The sequence below is a fragment of the Aspergillus aculeatus genome, assembly GCF_001890905.1.
Source record: "Aspergillus aculeatus ATCC 16872 unplaced genomic scaffold ASPACscaffold_5, whole genome shotgun sequence".
Taxonomy (NCBI): domain Eukaryota; kingdom Fungi; phylum Ascomycota; class Eurotiomycetes; order Eurotiales; family Aspergillaceae; genus Aspergillus; species Aspergillus aculeatus.
Window position 1 is genome coordinate 1,018,589 of NW_017962980.1, and position 19,139 is coordinate 1,037,727.

The 19,139-nt window shown below is 55.4% G+C and overlaps 8 protein-coding genes across 8 annotated transcripts; 2 read left to right on the top strand and 6 right to left on the bottom strand.

Moving 5' to 3' along the window:
* Positions 1–416: 416 nt before the first annotated feature.
* ASPACDRAFT_51319 (amidase family protein) lies at positions 417–2,504 on the top strand (the record flags this gene model as incomplete). Its single annotated transcript, XM_020202467.1, has 2 exons — positions 417–2,239; positions 2,312–2,504. 2 exons carry the CDS (start codon positions 417–419, stop codon positions 2,502–2,504), a joined length of 2,016 nt encoding a protein of 671 aa, XP_020057812.1.
* A 94-nt stretch (positions 2,505–2,598) lies between these two features.
* ASPACDRAFT_116240 (uncharacterized protein) lies at positions 2,599–4,354 on the bottom strand. The gene has a single exon (XM_020195971.1). The coding sequence runs from the start codon at positions 4,081–4,083 to the stop codon at positions 3,028–3,030; it is 1,056 nt and encodes a 351-aa protein (XP_020057813.1). The 5' UTR covers positions 4,084–4,354; the 3' UTR covers positions 2,599–3,027.
* A 219-nt stretch (positions 4,355–4,573) lies between these two features.
* On the bottom strand, positions 4,574–6,890 carry ASPACDRAFT_77210 (LCCL domain-containing protein). The gene is made up of 2 exons (XM_020204907.1): positions 6,383–6,890; positions 4,574–6,329 (listed from the first exon to the last, which is right to left on the bottom strand). Exons 1-2 carry the CDS (start codon positions 6,844–6,846, stop codon positions 4,736–4,738), a joined length of 2,058 nt encoding a protein of 685 aa, XP_020057814.1. The 5' UTR covers positions 6,847–6,890; the 3' UTR covers positions 4,574–4,735.
* A 624-nt stretch (positions 6,891–7,514) lies between these two features.
* Positions 7,515–9,470, bottom strand: ASPACDRAFT_77211 (glycoside hydrolase family 76 protein). The gene is made up of 4 exons (XM_020204908.1): positions 9,330–9,470; positions 8,952–9,196; positions 8,437–8,886; positions 7,515–8,375 (listed from the first exon to the last, which is right to left on the bottom strand). The coding sequence occupies exons 1-4, from the start codon at positions 9,427–9,429 to the stop codon at positions 7,800–7,802; spliced, it is 1,371 nt and encodes a 456-aa protein (XP_020057815.1). The 5' UTR covers positions 9,430–9,470; the 3' UTR covers positions 7,515–7,799.
* Positions 9,471–11,033: 1,563 nt separating this feature from the next.
* Positions 11,034–12,952, bottom strand: ASPACDRAFT_25639 (Clr5 domain-containing protein; the record flags this gene model as incomplete). Its single annotated transcript, XM_020199353.1, has 2 exons — positions 11,034–12,762; positions 12,915–12,952. 2 exons carry the CDS (start codon positions 12,950–12,952, stop codon positions 11,034–11,036), a joined length of 1,767 nt encoding a protein of 588 aa, XP_020057816.1.
* Positions 12,953–13,968: 1,016 nt separating this feature from the next.
* lysB (homoisocitrate dehydrogenase lysB) lies at positions 13,969–15,296 on the top strand (the record flags this gene model as incomplete). The annotated part of the gene is made up of 4 exons (XM_020203417.1): positions 13,969–13,999; positions 14,072–14,112; positions 14,201–14,370; positions 14,438–15,296. 4 exons carry the CDS (start codon positions 13,969–13,971, stop codon positions 15,294–15,296), a joined length of 1,101 nt encoding a protein of 366 aa, XP_020057817.1.
* Positions 15,297–16,009: 713 nt separating this feature from the next.
* On the bottom strand, positions 16,010–17,317 carry ASPACDRAFT_51324 (putative sulfate/molybdate transporter; the record flags this gene model as incomplete). Its single annotated transcript, XM_020202468.1, has 1 exon — positions 16,010–17,317. The coding sequence occupies one exon, from the start codon at positions 17,315–17,317 to the stop codon at positions 16,010–16,012; it is 1,308 nt and encodes a 435-aa protein (XP_020057818.1).
* Positions 17,318–17,637: 320 nt separating this feature from the next.
* On the bottom strand, positions 17,638–18,912 carry ASPACDRAFT_1854856 (GPALPP motifs-containing protein 1; the record flags this gene model as incomplete). Its single annotated transcript, XM_020197412.1, has 1 exon — positions 17,638–18,912. One exon carries the CDS (start codon positions 18,910–18,912, stop codon positions 18,028–18,030), a length of 885 nt encoding a protein of 294 aa, XP_020057819.1. The 3' UTR covers positions 17,638–18,027.
* Positions 18,913–19,139: the final 227 nt, after the last annotated feature.

Here is a 19,139-nt window from a genome sequence, read left to right on the forward strand (position 1 = left end):
AAGACTGGAAGTTGCCAGATTGCTGCGCTGAAGAAAGGGGGAAGCTGAGTTCAATAGCCCAAGAGCTGGGCGCGGTGGTCGTCTCCCTGAGAAAAACCATCTGCAGGGTGTTGACTGATAGTGCAAGTTGCTAAGATGGTGTGGATGTCTGAGACAAAGTAGACGGTGAACAGCCTAGACCAGTGCTAGTTGAATGTGAAGATGAAACTGGAAGTATCGAGATTGGAGGTGCAGACGGCAGCCTGAGTCTGGTGGTGAGAGGATCTTTCCCATTTAAGTACTATACCTTACTGCAGACTTCACCACCCAGCTCTACTCCATCGATCTACTTTGCAAATCACACAAAGAACCTCATACCACTTGTCCGCAGCATGGCGCCGATGCATACTCTCTATCTTCTGATTCTCGGATGGGCAATGAGTACAGCTTCCATTCAAGTCGAGAATCTGGAGCATACCTCAGGAAAAGGAATCACGTATGACCTGGGCAATGTCACCTACTTTGCAAACGCGGTGCATCCACAAGCGATTGGAAAGATTGGAAGTTCCAAGAGAAGTGAAGCAGCTGAGGCCAAGGCATACACGCCAATCACTGTGATCATCATCAACCAGAGTGTCGTCACCGGGGGTTTCTTGGATGAGATAATTGACACCTATCTGGCTGGAGATGATGTCTTCTTCGAGCAGTTCCTGACCTCGATCTATATCACTTCAACCTCTTCCATTCGATCCGTCACCATCGACAAGACGGCGCTGAAATACTTCGATCAGATCGGAGTCGACCAGCTCTATCTCGACGCTACAGTCTTCCGAAAAGCCCCCAGTTATGCTGTCTCCGTACGTATGAGCAGTCAAAAAGCTCTACAGCCCGGACCGTATACGGCTCTATTGCTTGGAACGACAATTCACTTTCTAGACACCTACAGGCTATACATCGACCAGTATCGCGACTTCATCACAGGAAGCTACCCTATCAATGATGGCCTGGACACTTACGCACCGCTTCAGTCCATGCACTCTCGGACCTGGGCTCCGATGATACCTGTTCCCAGTCGCATCTATTTCTGGAACGATCCTCGTCCACTGGCTGGGAAACGAGTGGCCATTAAAGACCTCTTTGACGTTAAAGGCCTCCAGACCTCAGCCGGCAGTCAGGCGTGGATTCACACACATCCAATCGCCGATTCGACAGCGCCAGCTATCCAGCGGCTGATCGATCTGGGTGCAGTCCTCGTGGGCAAGTACAAAATAGCCCAGTTTGCTGCCAGCGCAAGCCCATGGGACTGGGTTGATGCACAACATCCCTTCAACCCCCGAGGCGACGGTTACCTCACCTGCGCCGGCTCGTCCTCCGGAGGCGTTTGCTCCATTGCAGCATACGCCTGGCTAGACCATGCCATCGGCACTGACACCGGCTCATCGATGCGCCGACCAGCAGCCGTCTCCGGTACCTACGGCAATCGGCCCAGCCAGTGTATAATGTCCCTAGAGGGAGCCGTGCCACTCAGCTGGGCCGGTGACACTGTTGGTGTCTTTGGGCGTGATCCACTCGCATGGTCTCAGTTCGCGAAATCATGGTATGACAGCGAGCCGAAGCTGCATCAAAACACCTCCATCACCGGCCTTCCTCCACTTTCCCTGCCGAAGACTCATACATTCCCATCACGCATCCTCTACCCAGACGAATACTTCCCCATGCCCAACCCCGCGGCACAAGACCTGCTCACCTCCACCCTCTCCCGACTAACCGCCCTCTTCAACATGACAATCACCCACTTCAATCTCAGCGCCACCATCACAGACGCCGCCAACTTCCCCGACACGACCGACAACTGGGACCGCCTCGCCAACAACACCATTGTCCTCACCACGTGGCCGCAGTACCACAGCGTGGCCCAGCCCTTGATCTCAGCCTGGGCCGACCAGCACGACGGACGCTTCCCGCCTGTGGACCCCGGTCTCCGCTCCCTCTGGACGAACCTCGATTTCAACGTCACGAATGCGGAGAACTATGAGGCCGCCGTGCAGAGCCGAGCCGAGAGTATTGAGTGGTTTGAGCGCGAGATTCTCCGCTCTGATGCGGACGCCTGCTCCGAGGCGTTGCTCGTTTGCGATGCCGGGACCGGAGGGCTGCCCAGCTTCCGCGAGTCGAGGCTGAACGAGGGCCCCAACGCGACGTTCCTATCCTCGTACCCGGATGGGGCGGTGATTCCGTGCGTGACCATCTGTGCGTTGTTCGGGTGAGTTTTTCTTTCTCTTATGGTTGGTCTTCCGACCACAAAGGGTGTGCTAACAGCATGATTGTCATCCAGCTGTGCGGACTTCACGATCCCGTTGGGACAAGTCCCGTACTCCTCGCCTGTGGCGATGGTGACGGAGCAGTGGCCGGTAGTTTTCAATCTGATCGCGCGACGGGGCTGTGATTTCATGTTGTTTGATCTGGTGAAAAGGATGGCGGAGGAGGGGTGTATCGCCGAAGTGAAGACGGGGAGGACTGCGTACTAGACCCGGGCGGGTATGGTGATGGGTTGCAAGTAGGTTTACTCGAGCCTGGAGCGAGGAGTGCCTTCCACTTAATGTAACTATACGAGATGAAACTCTCGAACAAACACAACCATCGATATCCACATCCACTGCACACCACCTGGAATTGTCAATGAGGTATCATTCTATGGACAAACAGACATTAAGATGACATATCACAGTTCATCATTATCAGACAGGAGAACCCATTCATATCCCTTGTATAAAAACATTCCGATAGTCTGAGAATAGAGGGGGGGGGGGAAGGGTAAGGGAAGGTAATATGCACACATACCCATGACCAAGAATGGACAGAAAAAGTAGAAAGAAAGAAAAAGACTCCTATATACTCCCATAACCCGACGAGGGGGGCGGGGAACCGCAGCTCCACAATTTGTCATATGAACAAGCAGAAACAATTCAAAAACAAAAGAGACGAGGGGGGAGCGCCGCCGCAGCAGCACCACCACCACCAGGGGGAAAAACAAACACACCAAGGTGTTAGCTACCCCATCAACCCGCCCAAAACCACGCGACTCACGCCGGCAATCTCCGTCTTGGCCTGCGTGCGACTGGAATCCTCGAACTCGCGCACAATCCCCGCGACCATGATCTTGCGGATCTTCGCATCGGCCTTGGAGAACATCTCGCCCATGGCCACCGTGCAGATACTGGGCGTGTAGACCAACGAGACCAAGCGGGTGTAGCAATCGATCAGGACGTCGCACAGCGTGACGAAGGTCTCGAAGTAATCCGGCTCAAACGGGAGCAGGGGGGTCAGGAGGTAGGTGTATTCCTCGCCGGGGAGGAGTTCGGAGGCCTCGGTGTGCGGGAAACCCATGGAAGCGGAGGATGCAGAGGAGGCGGCGGCGGCGTGGTGGTGGTGGGCCGAAGCGGAAGCGCCGGACGAGGAGACGCCGCCGGCCATTGCTTTCAGGTCGGAGGGGTCGGAGGACTGCATGGGGAGGCCGATCTCGGTGGCAGAGCTGGCGCGGCGGGCCTTGGAGGAGTAGGCGCCGGAGGCGTGGGCGGCGCGCTTGAACATCTGGGGGATGCGGGCGCGGGCGAGGGCGGAGGCGGTGGAGGAGGGCGGGCCGTCGGGCGGGTGCACCTGCTGGAAGGCCTCGAACTCGAGGAGGAGGGCGTTGAGGGCGCGCAGGAACTCGACGGGCGTCGTGCTGACGTCCAGGATCGGGGGCAGCGAGAGCCCCAGCAGCAGGAAGTTGATCGCCCGCCGCGACAGCTTGCGGGACTCGAAGTAGGCCAGCCGGCTGATGTCCGCCCGCGAGAAGTGCACCGTGTTGAACCAGTAGATCCGCCCCTCGTGCGCCTTCCGCAGGTACCCCAGTGTCGAGATACGCTTCGCCGCCATATCGTGGATGTGCTGGTAGACCGCCGCCGCGCTCTGCGGACCGTACGACCCGTTCGTGCTCGTCAGGGGCGGCGGGAGCGTCCCCGCCGTGCTGCCGTTGTGCCCGAGCCCGATGCTGCTGCCGCCGTCATGGATGCTGGATTTGGTGTCGCGGCGGGTGAGACTCGGGGCGAATGATGAGGACATCATTGTGGCTCTTCCGGGGGGAGGTGGGTGGAATTGGGGGGGCTTTAAAGGGTGGGTTGAGCGAGAGGAGTGGCAGGCTGTGGTGTGGCAGTGGCAGGCAGGGCGGCCTGCCCGCGTATCGTTGGAATTGAAAACGAGTATGCGATTGTAGTGTGATATTCTCTGGATTGGAGATGCAGTCAATGGAGCGTAAATGTTGTCCAAGGGGGGCAAAAGAGAGAAACCGCCCGTGGAGTGAACGGAGGACCGGGCCAACAACTGCCGGTAGTTTAAGTTGGTCTACTTTACTGGAGTGATTCTGAGTAGTTCTCCGCGCTCCACCGTTCACGTCAAACACTGCAAACACCACAACCCACCGCCGCTCGGGTCACATGATGGCTTGGGGAAATCGTCTGGGATTTTCTTGGTAACGCCGATGAATTAACCCCAGTATACAAAGAATAAAAGGTGGCTAACTATGCTCAAGTACTCATTACCAGTTCATATGATAATTCCGGAGATATTCGGGCTCTCTGATACTTCTATATACGTTCTACTATCACAGCATGCACAAACACCGAGCCTGGGAAGGCAGGAGCGATTGTTAATCATAAACACCAATCCGTACTCCATCAACACCATCTCTAAACATCGACCATGCAGGGATACACCAAGTCTAGGACTTTGGAGCTGGCGGTGACAACCATCGTCCATCTTTCAGCCAGACTCCAGCCCCTCCATACTTGCCAGCTTCCGCTCCCTTGAGGAAAGCAAAGCGGAAGAAGAGATCCTCTGGTTGCGAGTCTTCGTCCTCACGGAGAACCTCCATATCCATCGAATCACTCTCAATCGTTGGCCGGTGGAATAATTCGAGTCCGTTATGTCCATGTCTATGCCAGATGAATTCTCCGCGCTTATCTTCGTCAAGGTATCCGCGCCAGCGCTCGACGTCATTTACCAAAACTGAAATCCCATCCACGCCTAATTTGTCCATACGTTGTTGTTCCCAGAGAGTAAAGGTGATGTTGCCGTTACCGTGATGGGTTTCGTGGGACTCCAAGCCCGGCAGCGAAATGGTCACGGAGGAATCGGTGACGTTGGGGTAGGTGCCGCCCCACCACCCGTGCGCTCCACCAGGACCCGGGGCTTGCTCGCCCAAAGCCGCGGGTGTTTCAATGATCGACGCAAACCCCCACCGGGCAACGCCGTTGATGAAAAGACCCAGGAGTAAGCCCTGATAAATCAGAGATGGTCGAGTAGGAAGGGCTGTTCCAGGCATAAGGAGGATGGCGAGAATGTAGTGGTGGATGCGCAGGCGGAGGCCCGGCAAAGGAAGCAAGATCAGAAGGATAAGACCCATCGTGCAATAGATCTTAAGATAGCGAGGCATCAAACCACCCATGCGAATCTGCCAAGCCTGAGTGAGAATGATACAGATGACCGTGGGAATGACAAGCGCCAGTGCTACTTTGGCTCCGGGCTGTTTCTGGATATCGTGGGGTGTTAGTCGTTCCAAGGGAATCAGCCTCGCAAAGGTATAGTTGTTCAGACCGCCAATAAACGCAGGTGGCAAGTAGAGCAGCGTCTTGGTGATCTGATAGACAGGCTTCGACAGCGGATCCAACAGCGGCCGAGCGCAGTACTTATATAGGACGTAAGCCACGAAAGAGGCCGGCAGCAGTCGTGACAACAGACTCGAGAGTAGGTCGGCAAATTGGGTGAAAGAAGGCGGATCTGAGACCAGGCCCACCTGACAGAACAGCATGAAGAAGGTGCTAAAGAACAGCACCGGCGGAGAGGTGCTGAAGATCCAAAGTACGCTCAGCACACCCATGGTGATGCCAAGCAGCGGCCACCGAGGGTCTTGAGGGCATGTCGCCTGCGACGAAGACAGCTCCACAAAGCTGAAAGACTTGGGGAAGGTAGATGGAAATCCGACCGAGCGGATTCCATTCTGCTTCGACGGTGGGAACGAGTGCGCAGCACCTTCCAACTTCACCACACCACAGCCACCCACCGTGTTAGTGATAACACCAGCATGGATGGCCGCCTGACAGACATAACTGTCAGCCCGGTAGACACCGGGCTCATCCGAGCCGGGCTCCGGTCCTCCCACGACTAGGCCCTGATAACTATACGTCTCGTTGCCAACCATATGAGGATCCAACAACTTAGCGTCGTGACAGTTGGCAGGACAACGGAAGGCAATCGTTGACTCGGAGAACGGGCGACAATCGTTTCCGTTCAGCCCACATTCATTCCCGTGGGCCCTGGATCTAGGTTAGCTCGATCTACAGCACCGCTTTAGCGCATCTCAGCTTACCAGAAGCTTGTCCGGCAAGACAGTGTCTGCGGTCGCCCATATCCCTCAATATACCCGGCCTGCCGGGAGTGCCATAGCACCAGACTCCACGGCAAGAACCAGGCGACATACAGCAACAGCAACAGCGCAATCTTCTGTTTGCGCTTGGGGAAGAAGCGCTCCATGTAACGGACCGGAAGTTCCTGGATCTGTGGGAACAAGGGCCTCAGAAGCAGTGATCGCGGAGGACTGGGACCCCGGACCCATTCAGCGGTGGCTCGACCGACTTTCCGCAGCGGCAATGGTACCCAACCCCAGCGAAAAGATTTGGATGATTCCCGTAGCCAGACGGGCAGATATCGGAGGGCCGCTTCCTCATCCTGAGGCGGATCGGAAGCGTCGGGATCGACCGAACGAGCCTCTTCATCTTCGAGCGACGGCGGAAGATACGGCCGAGAAGTGTCCTCAGGACCTTCGCCGAGCATTTTCTTTGTGATGGGATGCTAGTGTGTGCAAGCGGAGGGGCGATAGAGTGATAGATGGAAAGCAGGGTTCTGAGGGAAAGCGACGTATCTAAGTGGGGGGCGAACGGCGGAGGGAAGAAGCTAAGGGCCTAAGGCTCGGTGCAATCTAGATCGGATCCCAGCCGCAATGAGACCCTTTCTCAGTTAAGAGAAGGGAGACTAATGCGGGTATGCAGAAATGGAGAATGTATGACGCCGTGTTTGGGAGGAGGGGAAGAAGAACCACAATAGAAACACAATAGGGGATAGAAGAATTGTCCAGAGAGAAGTAGGAAGACAAGAGAGAGAGGGAGAGGTGTGCATGAAAGAGAGAGGCAAAGAGAGGCCTGGCGCCCGCTGGCAGCCGGACAGACAGAGAGTCTAAGCCTTGCCTTTAAGGTTCAGGTTCCATTCCACAGCGAGAGTCATTCGCCCCAGTCTTCTGACCACTCACCGTCGATTATGTCAGCCCCACTCTCCGCAGCGTTCCTGCGGAGTGTCATTATGTCAGCCGGCCCTTGTAGTTTGTTAGTCTTGCCTTGACTACCCCCTCACTTCTCACAGTCTCTTCAGGGGACTGCTTTTCCGCGGTGGCGAACTAACCGATGGGTAGAAGGACGGACACCCGCAGATTGCCTCAAATATACCTGCTGAATCTTGATTATCTTCTATATATACAGTCATATCCTTGACAAGCGAAGGCATCCAGAAACAAATCATACAAGACCTATAGACACACTGCGCCTCTCAACAACACAATATGTACCCGACCACTTGAAACCACCGGGAATATGAACCAAAAATATATATATATATATATAAAGAGAAAAGAGGGAAAAGGTCCCCCTAGAAAAAGACACCGCAATATGTGAAAATGATATATAATGACCACTGTGTGGTATATAGATGCGACATCAAGCCGTCATTGCGGTAGCCTAGCCTCCGAGGAGCATCCAAGCGATCATGCCACCCCAGGCACCAACAAAAACAATCGTCAAGATAGATGCACCGGCCTTGTCACCGGCGGTGATCTTCCGTGTCGTAGTCTTGTCGCCGGTGGTATCTCCTTTACCGGCATTCGGATCGCTGGTACTGTTACCGCCAGTAGTGGAGGTCACTGGACCGGACTTCTTCGTCGTAATGAGAACAGATGAAAGAACATTGGTGACGGCGATTTCTTCCTCCATGCCGTTCCATCCATCCCACGACTTCGGGTACCACCGTACACCACACGTGTTGTTGCTCATTCCGCTGCAAGACGCGGCAGCGGCCTCGGCGGAGCCCTGCAGCTTCGGCAAGATCTGGTCATATGTCGAGGGAACCACCAACGCCACAAATCCGAGCCATCCGCTAAGCAGGCCCTTGAAGAGGATTTCGTTGTCGTTGCAAACCTCCAGGGGTTCACAGAGTTCCTCGGACATGATGTTCCCGCCGTACTTGGACGGGAAGAATGTGGTCAGAGTGACGTTCAGAAGACCATCCACGGCGGTCTTCCATTTGGCCTTGCCCGTCTGCGATTTTGTCTCAGATTAGCGTCCACACAACCAAAGGTCAGTCGGGTTTCGTCCTTACGTAGTTGTACATGTATGCGGCACCCATCAGATATGTTCCATAGTTGTAAGACCATTGGTTGTTGCCCTGCGTTGTGCAGCCGTTATCGATGTCGGTAGAGTCTGCAACGTTCCATGTTTCGTTGTTCAACAGAGGAACAGATGCCGACCAATCGAAGATCTTCTCGGCCCAGTCGGCGTACGTATCGTTGTTCGTGTAACGGGCGAGACGGGCAGCCAGCTGAAACAAGCCTCCGTTCGAGATTGAGTTCTTCATGTCGTAACCAGCCTCGTACGGCCAGATCTGCCAGCGCAGCCCGCCTCCACAGTTCGAGGAGTCCCAGCGTGCGACTTGGGTGTTGTACACGCCCTGGGCAAGAGCGAGCCAGGAATATCCGTCGGTCGAATCGGCGAAGTCGATCTCCGCCGCGGTCATCGCCGCAAGGCCCCAGAACATTTGATCGTCGTTACCCTGCACAGATGCATTATGTGAGATTCCGTCCGAAAGTCTGATCCCACGCGAGCCGGATTACATACCAGATAACTACTGTAGTTGCTCGGCATGTAGTCGCAATCACCTGCTTGCCATTGCATACCTTGGCGAACTTCGTCGTTGTAGGTGCTGTCCCCGGTATAGTAATAGTAGAGAAGCAAACTCATGAACAGCGCACTGCCTTCCCACCACTTGGAAGGGAATGCACCAGGAATTTGGCCGGTCTCATTGCCGTGGTACCAGGTCATTGACCCGTATGCTGTTTTGCTTGCCGCAGCCTTTATAGATGCTGTTGCGATAGACGATGGTCAGTGTTCTGTGTGACAGCTTATCCGAGAATGCCACAATATAGCCCCGAATGGTATGGTTAAGGTAGACGGCAGGCTGGAGGACGCGATAGAATCAAAGAGCGGAAGGCATACATTCACTGCTGATATCAAGATCAATGGCATGAGTAACATGGCCGAAGAGAGCGGCATTTAGAAGCAGCCCTCCATGGAGAGCACCATGGAGGAAGCGCATGGTGGGAGGCGGCGACTTAGGAAGGCAATGGGGGAGGAAACGAGCGGCAGGAGGGTTCGGAGAAGAGAGAAGACAGAAAAAAACGAAGGAAGGTTACTGTAGACCAGCGGGGATGGGAGCCAGATAGGCGAAACGATCGAGAGGGGAAGGGAAAGAAGGGAAAGGGTCGGAGAGAGAAGGATAAGTTAGGATTGAGACTGAGAACGGGACAGGGAAAGAGTGAAAGAAGGATGATGGCGTTTGGCCGCAGCGGCAGCAGTAAGTTTCCAATAGCAAGCAAGCATAGGGACTGCAGCAGAAGCAGAAAATGGGGCCGGGGGGGAAGAGAGGGGGGAGCGAGACCCAGCACTAGACTGCTCTGCTAGCCGCCAACCCGTCTCAGGTTCCAGATTTTGTTATTTGATTATTTATTGTTACTCATTTTCTCAAGCCGGAAAGGAAAAAAGGAGATTACTAGCAGACCAGTGGCTAACCATGGAGTGAAGAGGGACAATCGGGCGGACCACGTCAGCTTCGCTCGTGCAATGATCATTGAGAACCGTCCGGTTATTCTTGGAACAAATTGGGGACAGTGTGCCCATGGATGATGAATGGTGCGACAAGATTGTTCTGTCTTGGATCCAGGGTCGACTCAATCCAGACTTTTCCCGCCAGGGTGCTTTCTTGTCTGGGTCATGGCTGTGGTAGTTGTAACCAGTCTTCATTGTCTTTTTACACTTTCCTGCCCCTGGTGGACATCGGTATGCGGTCGGGTCCCAAGCTTTTTTGCCCAGCGTTGCCAATATTGCCAACCCCCGATCGGTCCGTGTCACAACACACAAGCATGAGGCCATGTGCCGCTGGAAAAAAGTAAGGAGGTGAGACATGACATTTTAGTCGCTGGGCGGTAGATCTCGATCCTCCAGGCTGGCTGGCAGGCAGGCTTTCTATCCTTGACTCAGCATGTCAGCACAAGTCAATAACTTTTAACTATCTCATGTGTAGTCAGCGACTGTATGTGAACACGAATAAAAATAGATACTATGTATTTCCTTTTCTTCCTTGAGGGCACACTCACGGAGTTTTGGCTTGATGACGGAGTAGCGAAGATCAACACGCACATCACAGCGATGGTTCCCACTGCTGCCTTGTCTGCTGAGCATCGGGGGCCAGCCACCACTGCGTCATTTCCGAAAGCTGGAGGCAGGGAAATAGATACGAATACGACCAGAACCCGATCAACAAGGTTAACAAAGAAGGAGGTAGCAAAGTCAGTGCAAGACAACACTAGACACCGCTGCAAAGGATAATCTTAGTCGTGAAACCTGTTCTCACGGATGACAGAGAGTATGGAAGAAGGTGATTGAAGTTGGGTGGTTTCGTCCACCCCCGCAAGGGCTCGCCATTGGCTCCACTGCCAACCATGTAGCGCTCTTACCTCGTCCATACAACAACTTCGGTTCGCGGAATTACACTCGAATGGTTCAATGGGTACGGTAAGCACAACTTGCGCATTTATTTCTAACCGGTCGTTTACAAGATGTGCAAAATATGGGTATCAGTAACAGCACTGCAGAGAGCCAGCCTGGTGGCATGAAAGATCACGAGCAGTTTGGTGCGAAATGTCAAATTTGGTCCAAGGAAAAGACAAACGTCGCTTTCCTTCCATGGACATGAGTTAGATAGGCATCCAGCTCGTGCTCCTCGTCGATGACAAACGAGATCTCGTTACCTTTCTCGTCGCGGTCAGTACCCTCGATTTTTGTGATGACCGCGTCAGGATATCTCGCTGCAACCAATTGCTGGAGTTCCGTCACCGATCTGGCGGTTAACTTATCCACCCAGGTCTTAGCGTCTCCATGCAATGGACTCTGGGGGTGAATGCGGAGATAGACGGGCACGTGCAAGAGGGACGACCCCAGCATCGGATCCACATAGCCAAAGGCATGGCCCGAGTCAGCATGAGCAGCGGTGGCAAAGGACGGGTCGTTAGCAGCTTGCAACAGAGAAGGGTCAATCTGGATGTCGCCCAAATCGCTGTTCGACACTGATGCACTGGCCAGGGCCTGCGAAGCCAGGGTGCTGATGCCATTCGCGATGCCACTGCCGAAGGTAGCACTGACGCTGACTGGGGGGCTCTCTAGATCCGGGCTGGGCACATGAGAGTGTGTGACCGACGACTTCCGGGCGGGATGTCGCTTGGTTTGGTCATCGCGAAGTCGTTTCATGACGTCGCGACAAAGGACCTCGAGGGCCTTGAGCTTGGTCGTATGCTCGGGATCCGCAGCGCCGGGGGCGAGAATGCGCCGTAGAAGCTCCGAGTTCTGGATCCATTGTTCCTTCAATTCCTTCCAATGTTCGTCGCCCGCTTCCAGCTTACTGGTGAAATGATCCGCCTTGAGAGTATTGTAGAATGCATTCCGAATCTGACGACTCTCCTCCGGGTTGATGCCCAGAGCATTTTTCGCCTCGGCAATGGTCATCCGGCGCTCCAGCGTGCGCATCCGCTTCGTCACATCAGTACAGACAACATCCAACGCCAACGACTTCACGTCCAGTTGATTCTGATCGTGAAACACCTGCTGGAGGTGGTACGACTCCTGGATCAACTTGTTCTTCGCCTCCTGCCATCGCTCGGGCCCAGCCACCGTCTTCTTGATGAAGCCTGCTTCCTCACAGATCTGTTGAAACTGGTCCCGAATCTGCCGATACATCACATTATCCAGGTTCAGGTACTTCTTACTCTCGTCAATCGTCGTCTCCGAGGGAAATCGGGGCGGCCCTGGAGGATCCGCTGGCATGCCTGCCCATCCGCGCGTGCGCCGCCGTCGTTTCCGATTCGCCCAGCGCTCCGCACTCTCTGCCTTCAACTTGTCCATTCGCTCTTTGCGCTTGGCCAGAGCCTCAACCGACAAGGCTGGAGAGGCTGTCGGTGAAGTCGACGCGTCGTCGGCGGTGGCGACGGTGGTGGTGGCAGCAGGGACAGCGGGGACAGCGGGGACAAGAGGCTCCTCGGGCTCTTCATAGGCCAACCCAGACTTATACACCTCCTGCTGCAGCGCCAGGAGACCTTCATCCTCCGGTAATTGCGGCACGGGCGTCTGCATCATCCTCGACTGCGACTTCATGCCGTTGGGGACGCGAAGCAGCCAACGATTCTTGGCGCGCACCCGCATCAGCTCCCGCTCCTTGATCTCGAACCCTTCCTCGTTGAGCATGCGCAGCATGTCTCGTTGGCTGGTGTTTCGCTCCCAGAGCTGTTTGACGCGCGCCACGAGTTCGACATTCTTGTGTGCTGGATTCTGTTTGGACGGGAATCCCCATCGCTTGAATTGGGTTTGAAACGCTCGTTTACTGGGGGAGAAATAATTGGCTGTCAGTGAGACAAGAACGAGGAGAGAGAGAGAGAGAGACAGAGAACGGATCGGCGCGGGGAGAGGAGTCGAGGTTTCGGAAATCCAAGGTTCAATGATTAGATACGCGCAACCTCAAGAAGACTCACTCACCTCGGTGCAAACTGATAGACATTCTTCATATATTCCATGATCTCCTCGAGCGCCTTTTTGTCCTTAATATACATCTGAAAGCAGATTTCCCGCTTTCCTTCCCAATCGTACACCATCCTGACAAAGAAAAGCTGCGGCGGCGGCGAAAGCGGCACCTTTTCTTTTTCCTCCCGCAAGGGGAAGACGGCCGATTGCCCCAAGGGTGAGTGACACACCCAACGAAAGTGAAGGGCGGGAGGAAAGGCGAGGAACGCCTTCTCGCTCACGGAAGGGAGAGTGAACGAGCTGGTGAGTGGAGTACGGGTTGTATAGATCGCCGAACAGACGTCGGTTGTCCTTGTTGTACCCCGTAGTGCGTCTGGCCCTGGAACAGTGTCCGGTGAGCTTTCTGGACAACCGTAGCAGATTCGCGTTGGCAGGTGGCTTTCGAAGGGGTGAGACGGAAAGTGTGTCGATTACGGAGAGTCATTGACACCAGGAGTGCGAGCCGTTGTGGATCATTAGTTGAAACTCACGTGACTGTCATGTCATCATCGCCGGCCCACCTTTTCTGCCGGCCAGGAGTCCCCCAGCTTCGGCGGGCGGTGACCAATTGAACAGTTTCCCCGGCTACTTTTTCCTCCCTGTACACCAGTGAGAACTCGCTGAGAGGTCGCGAGGTTCCTTAGTTTCTGCCATCTGGAGCGGTGATACGTGGTAAGGAGCTAGAATCCTGCCCCTAGTCGAAGGCGGTACGAGTTTGAACAGTTTTCCAGTTAACTTTTTCCCCTCTGTATACCTAGTGCAGAACGAATTCTCGTTACGAGGTTGCTTAGTTTCTGCCACTTGGGGGCGGTGTCCAATGCGGTAAGACCCTGCCAGCCACGCCCACTACCCACACCACACCCGGTCCTCCTTCCGCCCTCCCACCCCCCCCCCAAAAAAACCGGGGCCCGCCGATCCTCCGATTGCGGCGGTTTCTCTATCGGCCGTTTATAATGAGCTCGCGTCACACTTTAAACTCTCCCTGATTCTTGCACCACCATCTGCCTACTCAAAATTCCGCAATTTCACCATGGCTGCTGCTGCTAGAACCCTTCGCATTGGTACGTTATTCTGATTCTGTGATTTTTTGCATCGGAAGAGCATCCAATTGATATCCCTCTCCAACTATACAGGTCTCATCCCCGGAGACGGTATCGGACGGGAGGTCATCCCGGTGAGTCACTTTCCCAGCAATGGTTGCAATTGCTGCTCAACCACGACACCAAAAAAAAAAAAAAAAACTGACAACAAGCTCCAAACAGGCCGGTCGCCGCGTTCTGGAGGCTCTCCCCTCCTCGCTGAACCTGAACTTCAGCTTCGTCGATCTGGATGCCGGATTCGACACCTTCAAGCGGACCGGTACCGCTCTTCCGGACAAGACGGTCGAGACCCTGAAGAAGGAGTGTGATGGCGCTCTATTCGGAGCCGTGAGGTATGTCCTTCCCCTTGATCCCCAACCCTCAATCACCCCATCATACTAACCAAGCCACGAAACACAGCTCCCCCAGCACAAAAGTCGCCGGGTACTCCTCCCCCATCGTCGCGCTCCGCAAGAAGCTCGACCTGTACGCCAACGTGCGGCCCGTCAAGACCACAGCCGGAGGCAGCCACAACGGCAAGCCGATCGACCTGGTGATCGTGCGCGAGAACACGGAGGACCTGTACGTGAAGGAGGAGACGACGCGCGACACCGCGGAGGGCAAAGTGGCCGAAGCGATCAAGCGGATCTCCGAGCGGGCGAGTTTCCGCATCGCCAGCATCGCGGGGGAGATCGCGCTGCGGCGCCAAAAGATCCGCACCGCGGGGCCCCCCGGGCTATCCACGACCGCCCGCACCAGCCCCATGGTGACGATCACGCACAAGTCGAACGTGCTGTCGCAGACGGACGGGCTGTTCCGCGAGACGGCGCGGCGCGCCCTCGCCGCAAACCAGTTTGCCGGCAGCGTCGAGGTCGAGGAGCAGATCGTCGACTCGATGGTCTACAAGCTCTTCCGCCAGCCCGAGTACTACGATGTCATCGTCGCGCCCAACCTGTACGGCGACATCCTGTCCGACGGCGCCGCCGCCCTCGTCGGCAGTCTGGGGCTGGTGCCCAGCGCCAACGTGGGTGATGGCTTCGCCATCGGCGAGCCCTGCCACGGCAGTGCCCCCGACATCGAGGGCAAGGGCATCGCCAACCCCATCGCCACCCTCCGCAGTGTCGCCCTCATGCTCGAGTTCCTCGGCGAGGAGGCCGCCGCCGCCAAGATCTACGCCGCCGTCGATGCCAACCTCGATGAGGGCAGGTTCCTCTCCCCCGATATGGGCGGGAAGGCGACCACCCAGCAGGTTCTGGATGATGTCCTCAAGCGTATGTAAGAGGTGAGCTGCGGTTTGGTGTATATTAGCGAGAGGTAGGGGCTTGGTAGAAGTACACAAAAAGTAGGGAAAAGTTGCGGTTTTGTATGCTAGGTATAGCCGGATTGGGGAAAAGAATCGATGTTCATGCTGTTAGCAATATGTTTGTGTGGTGTACAGTAATCTAGGAGACTGAAGTAGTACCGGCGCCTGAACAGATTTCATGTCTGGTATTAGCATTCGGTCCGTCCACACTCAGGAGATTGACCTCGCACAACCTACGTAGTGCATGTCCGTCAGCGCCTGTCCACATTTCAACACACTCAGTAGCAGATTGGCCACATTCCTTGATTTCAGTATATATAAGAGTCGGGTAGTGTATCCAAAGCCCAAAAGCTTGCTGCCCAAGACCATAACATCTAATATGACATCCAGACTGTAACCACCTCAGCCCCGATCCGTATTTCAGCCTGGATCTTCTGTACCAATGAGTAGCCGCGTGGCAAAGCCCAACCTTGTAAGCACAGTACGCAAGCCCAAGCATAAATCAATAAAATCAAAACATATAACTCATATCTCATCTTTCTCGTGGTCTCAGTCAGAGCAAAAATATCTAAAAATGCCCCTGAAAAGCGTATATACACCGAGGTCAACTATACAAACATGGAGACAATCGACTACCAGAAAGAAGTCGCCGTCAAACAACGGAGAGTCAAACCAAAATATCAGCTCAATCACTCCAACTGAATCCGCCTCTGATTCCACCGTTCACGCGCCCGCTCAAACAGCGTGGGCAACTCATACCCCCAATGGCAGAGCATGCCGGCCACGAAGCCGACGGCATCGTTCTTGAACCCGACCAACAACCCCACGGTGACCATCATGACGGTCCACCTGCGCTTCCGCTCCCAGTCGCTCAGCATCGGACCGATCTCCTGCGCGCCGTCGCCGGCGAACCCGTGGCTTGCCTTGCGGATATCCCGCGCCCCGGTGGTGTTCAGGGACTCGCCCACGCTGACCAGTTCCAGGCCGGCGGCGATGACCATCACGCCGAGCAGGGCGGTGGGGAAGCGCTTCAGCAGGCCGACGAGGGATTCACCGAAGAAGACGCCGATGATCAGCTTGAGAGCCCCCAGGATGATGACGCTGGCGCCGGACCGGGCGCCGAAGCGGTACTGGGCCGCTAGACCGCCGGAGCCGTGGCAGACGGGCATCGCGCCGAACCAGCATCCGATGAGGTTCATGCCGGCAACGCTGAGGCCGACGGAGGTGATGGAGGGAGTCTCCAGGGTTGGGAGGAGGTCCCCGGCTAGGTGAACAACGGCGACGACGGAGTTCAAGGTCGTCAGGGGGATCTGGCCGACTCCCGCGTCTAGAGCGCCGATTCGCCATTCGTGTGCGGATGGGATGACGGTGAAGGGGTGCCAGAAGACGAGGGAGGGGAGGTCGGAGGCCAGGGCACTGCCGATGACTGCAAACGAGAGCCCTAGGATGAAGACGAGCAGGGCGTAGGGCACGTTGCGGTAGACGTTGGTGATGATCAGGAACAGGAAGGCAGCCACGGCCCAGATGCGGTTGTCAGCCCAGGACGGGTATAGCCATCCGAGGGACGAGAGAATCGAACCCCCTGACGCGATGATCAAGGAAAGACCGGCTCCGACCTGGATGCCTTTGATGACGGGAATGGGGATCGCATTGGCGAACCAGTTCAGGAGTCCGGTTATACTGAAAAGGAAGACGCAAGCCCCGACAAAGATACCTGCGGCGGCGATGGCTCCGTTGGTGAAAGTGCGAGCAATGGCCACGGCAGCGATGGCTTTCATGGGCTGTACGGGTAATGGAATCCCGAAGAAGAGGCCTGTTAGAATGTTGAACAGACCGGAGAAGATCAGAGTGCTCGAAAGAGAGACAGTGCCATTGACAGCGAGGGCGATGGCAATTGGCAGGAAGGTGCCCAGATCGCCCAGAGAGCCAGAGACCTCCGACACATAGTGATGTCGAAAGGTATGGAAATTGTGCGAGGTCACTCGACGGAGATTCATGGTGAGAGAGAATGGGGAAGGAAGTATACGGAGGGGTACATTCAGAGGAGTGGGTGGGAAGTAAAAGAGAGGAGGAACAGACAGGAAAGAAGCAGGGCAGGGAAGCTGAGACAATGAGGAGATGATGATGGAACCTCGTATCGGTGAAGAGGAAGGCGATAAGCTGGGGTGGAATTGTTTGGATTGTTTTGGGATTGGCTTCCATTCCCCGCACGGCACAAGGAAGGAGGAGTGACACTATAGCAGCCAGTACCTCCCAGTACTGTATACTGTATAGATCAGTTCCAATCTGCTGTCAACTCAATTCCCAACTTAATCCATTTATCAGGTTTATCTGCGGAAAAAGCAACCCACAAACAGAAAGACAAAACAAGACAGGATAGACAGACAGGGAAACAAACAACCCTGACACAAACCGGAACCTCTTCCGCCTGTCATCCGTCGGCATTCTCATCCGGTCCACTCAGGTTATAGTGTTGTCCGATATATCAAGTCGACTCATTATATACAATCTTCAACAAATTCTTTGATCTGTATACTTCCCCATCGAAACCACCTTATGAAAATTCGAAGTAGATAGACAGAAGTCGGAGACAACCCCCATCCACCCACCACGCAACAATGTAACCTCCTCCTCCTCCTCCTCCTCCTCATCCCTTACCGCAACCCCCTCCTCCCCCCGCAAAATTCCCTCATCCCTCATCCCCGCCTCACAAAAACTTCCCACTCGAAAACCGACTCCCAAAATCCGCCGCCTTACTCATCATCTCCCGCCTCTGCGCATGGGAAATCTTCCCCGCGAGCCCCATATCCTTCTCGCGATCAAACGCCCGCTTACTCGGATCATCCTCCTCCTCCTTGTGGGCCTTCTTGTGCTTCTCCCGCGCCGCTGCATCCTCCCGCCGCTTCTCCTCATTATACCGCTGAATCTTCTCCTGCATTGCCTTGGACGGCTGAGTCTGCTTGGCCCCTGCGCCACCACCACCCCCCGAATCATTATTCCGCGGCGCCTGCACGCCCAACACCTCGTCCTGGAGCCGCTTCATCTTTTGGTCTGGGGTCTCCGTCCACGTTACATCGACTCCACCGCCAGAGGCGCTGGCGTTGCCGGCGCGGGGCCCGGACTGGAAGCGCCGGTTTTTTAGGCGGGTGGGGTCGATGCGTGCGTTTCGGTCGGAGGGTTCGAGAGGTTCGAGCATCCAAGCGTCGCGTGTGGGTTGTGTTGGTTTTAAAGTTGTGGAGGGGGAGGTGGAGGTTAGGGTGCTGGCGCTTGGTGGGGTCTGAGTGGGTTGTGCGCTGCTGGCTGGTGGGGGGAGGGTTGGGCCGAAGTCGTCGTCATCTGAGCTGTCGCTGTCGCTGTTGTTGTCGTTGTCGCTGGGTTTGCGCGTGTTGTTGTTGTCGTCGTCGTCGTCGTCGTCGTCGTCGTCGTCGTCGTCGTCGCTGGCGCTGGTTTGCGCCGGTGGGGGAAGGGAGGGGCCGATGACTCGGCGGCGTTTGCTGGATGCGTCTTCCGGCTCGACGAGCGCGGGGCTGGGGCCGACGGTAGGGCCTACGGTAGGGCCGGCGTATTTGCGCTTCTCTGGTTGTTGGTCCATTGTTGTTTGAATTTCGGATGAATTGATTTCGAGGTGAGGTGAGGTGAGGCTGCAAGGTCGAGGTAGTCTGGCAGATGACAGCGGAAAGAATGTGTCAATCGGGAATTGCAAGTCCTGCTTGCGCGGTGTGAGCCAATGAGCTTTATAAAGTTGATAGGTAAGGTAAGCCAGGTAGAAGTGTAATGGATACTCAAGATTGGGCGCTGTAGGAAAGGTTAAAGTTGAAG

Bases quoted from the DNA above. Each gene is read 5' to 3' on its own strand.
- ASPACDRAFT_116240 (XM_020195971.1), bottom strand. From the start codon at position 4,083: ATGATGTCCTCATCATTCGCCCCGAGTCTCACCCGCCGCGACACCAAA.
- ASPACDRAFT_77210 (XM_020204907.1), bottom strand. From the start codon at position 6,846: ATGCTCGGCGAAGGTCCTGAGGACACTTCTCGGCCGTATCTTCCGCCG. The intron at 6,330-6,382 runs GTAAGCTGAGAT...ACCTAGATCCAG, and splicing joins TCTTGCCGGACAAGCTTCTG to GGCCCACGGGAATGAATGTG.
- ASPACDRAFT_77211 (XM_020204908.1), bottom strand. From the start codon at position 9,429: ATGCGCTTCCTCCATGGTGCTCTCCATGGAGGGCTGCTTCTAAATGCC. The intron at 8,887-8,951 runs GTATGTAATCCG...GCATCTGTGCAG, and splicing joins GCAACTACAGTAGTTATCTG to GGTAACGACGATCAAATGTT. The intron at 8,376-8,436 runs GTAAGGACGAAA...ACAAAATCGCAG, and splicing joins CCGCATACATGTACAACTAC to ACGGGCAAGGCCAAATGGAA.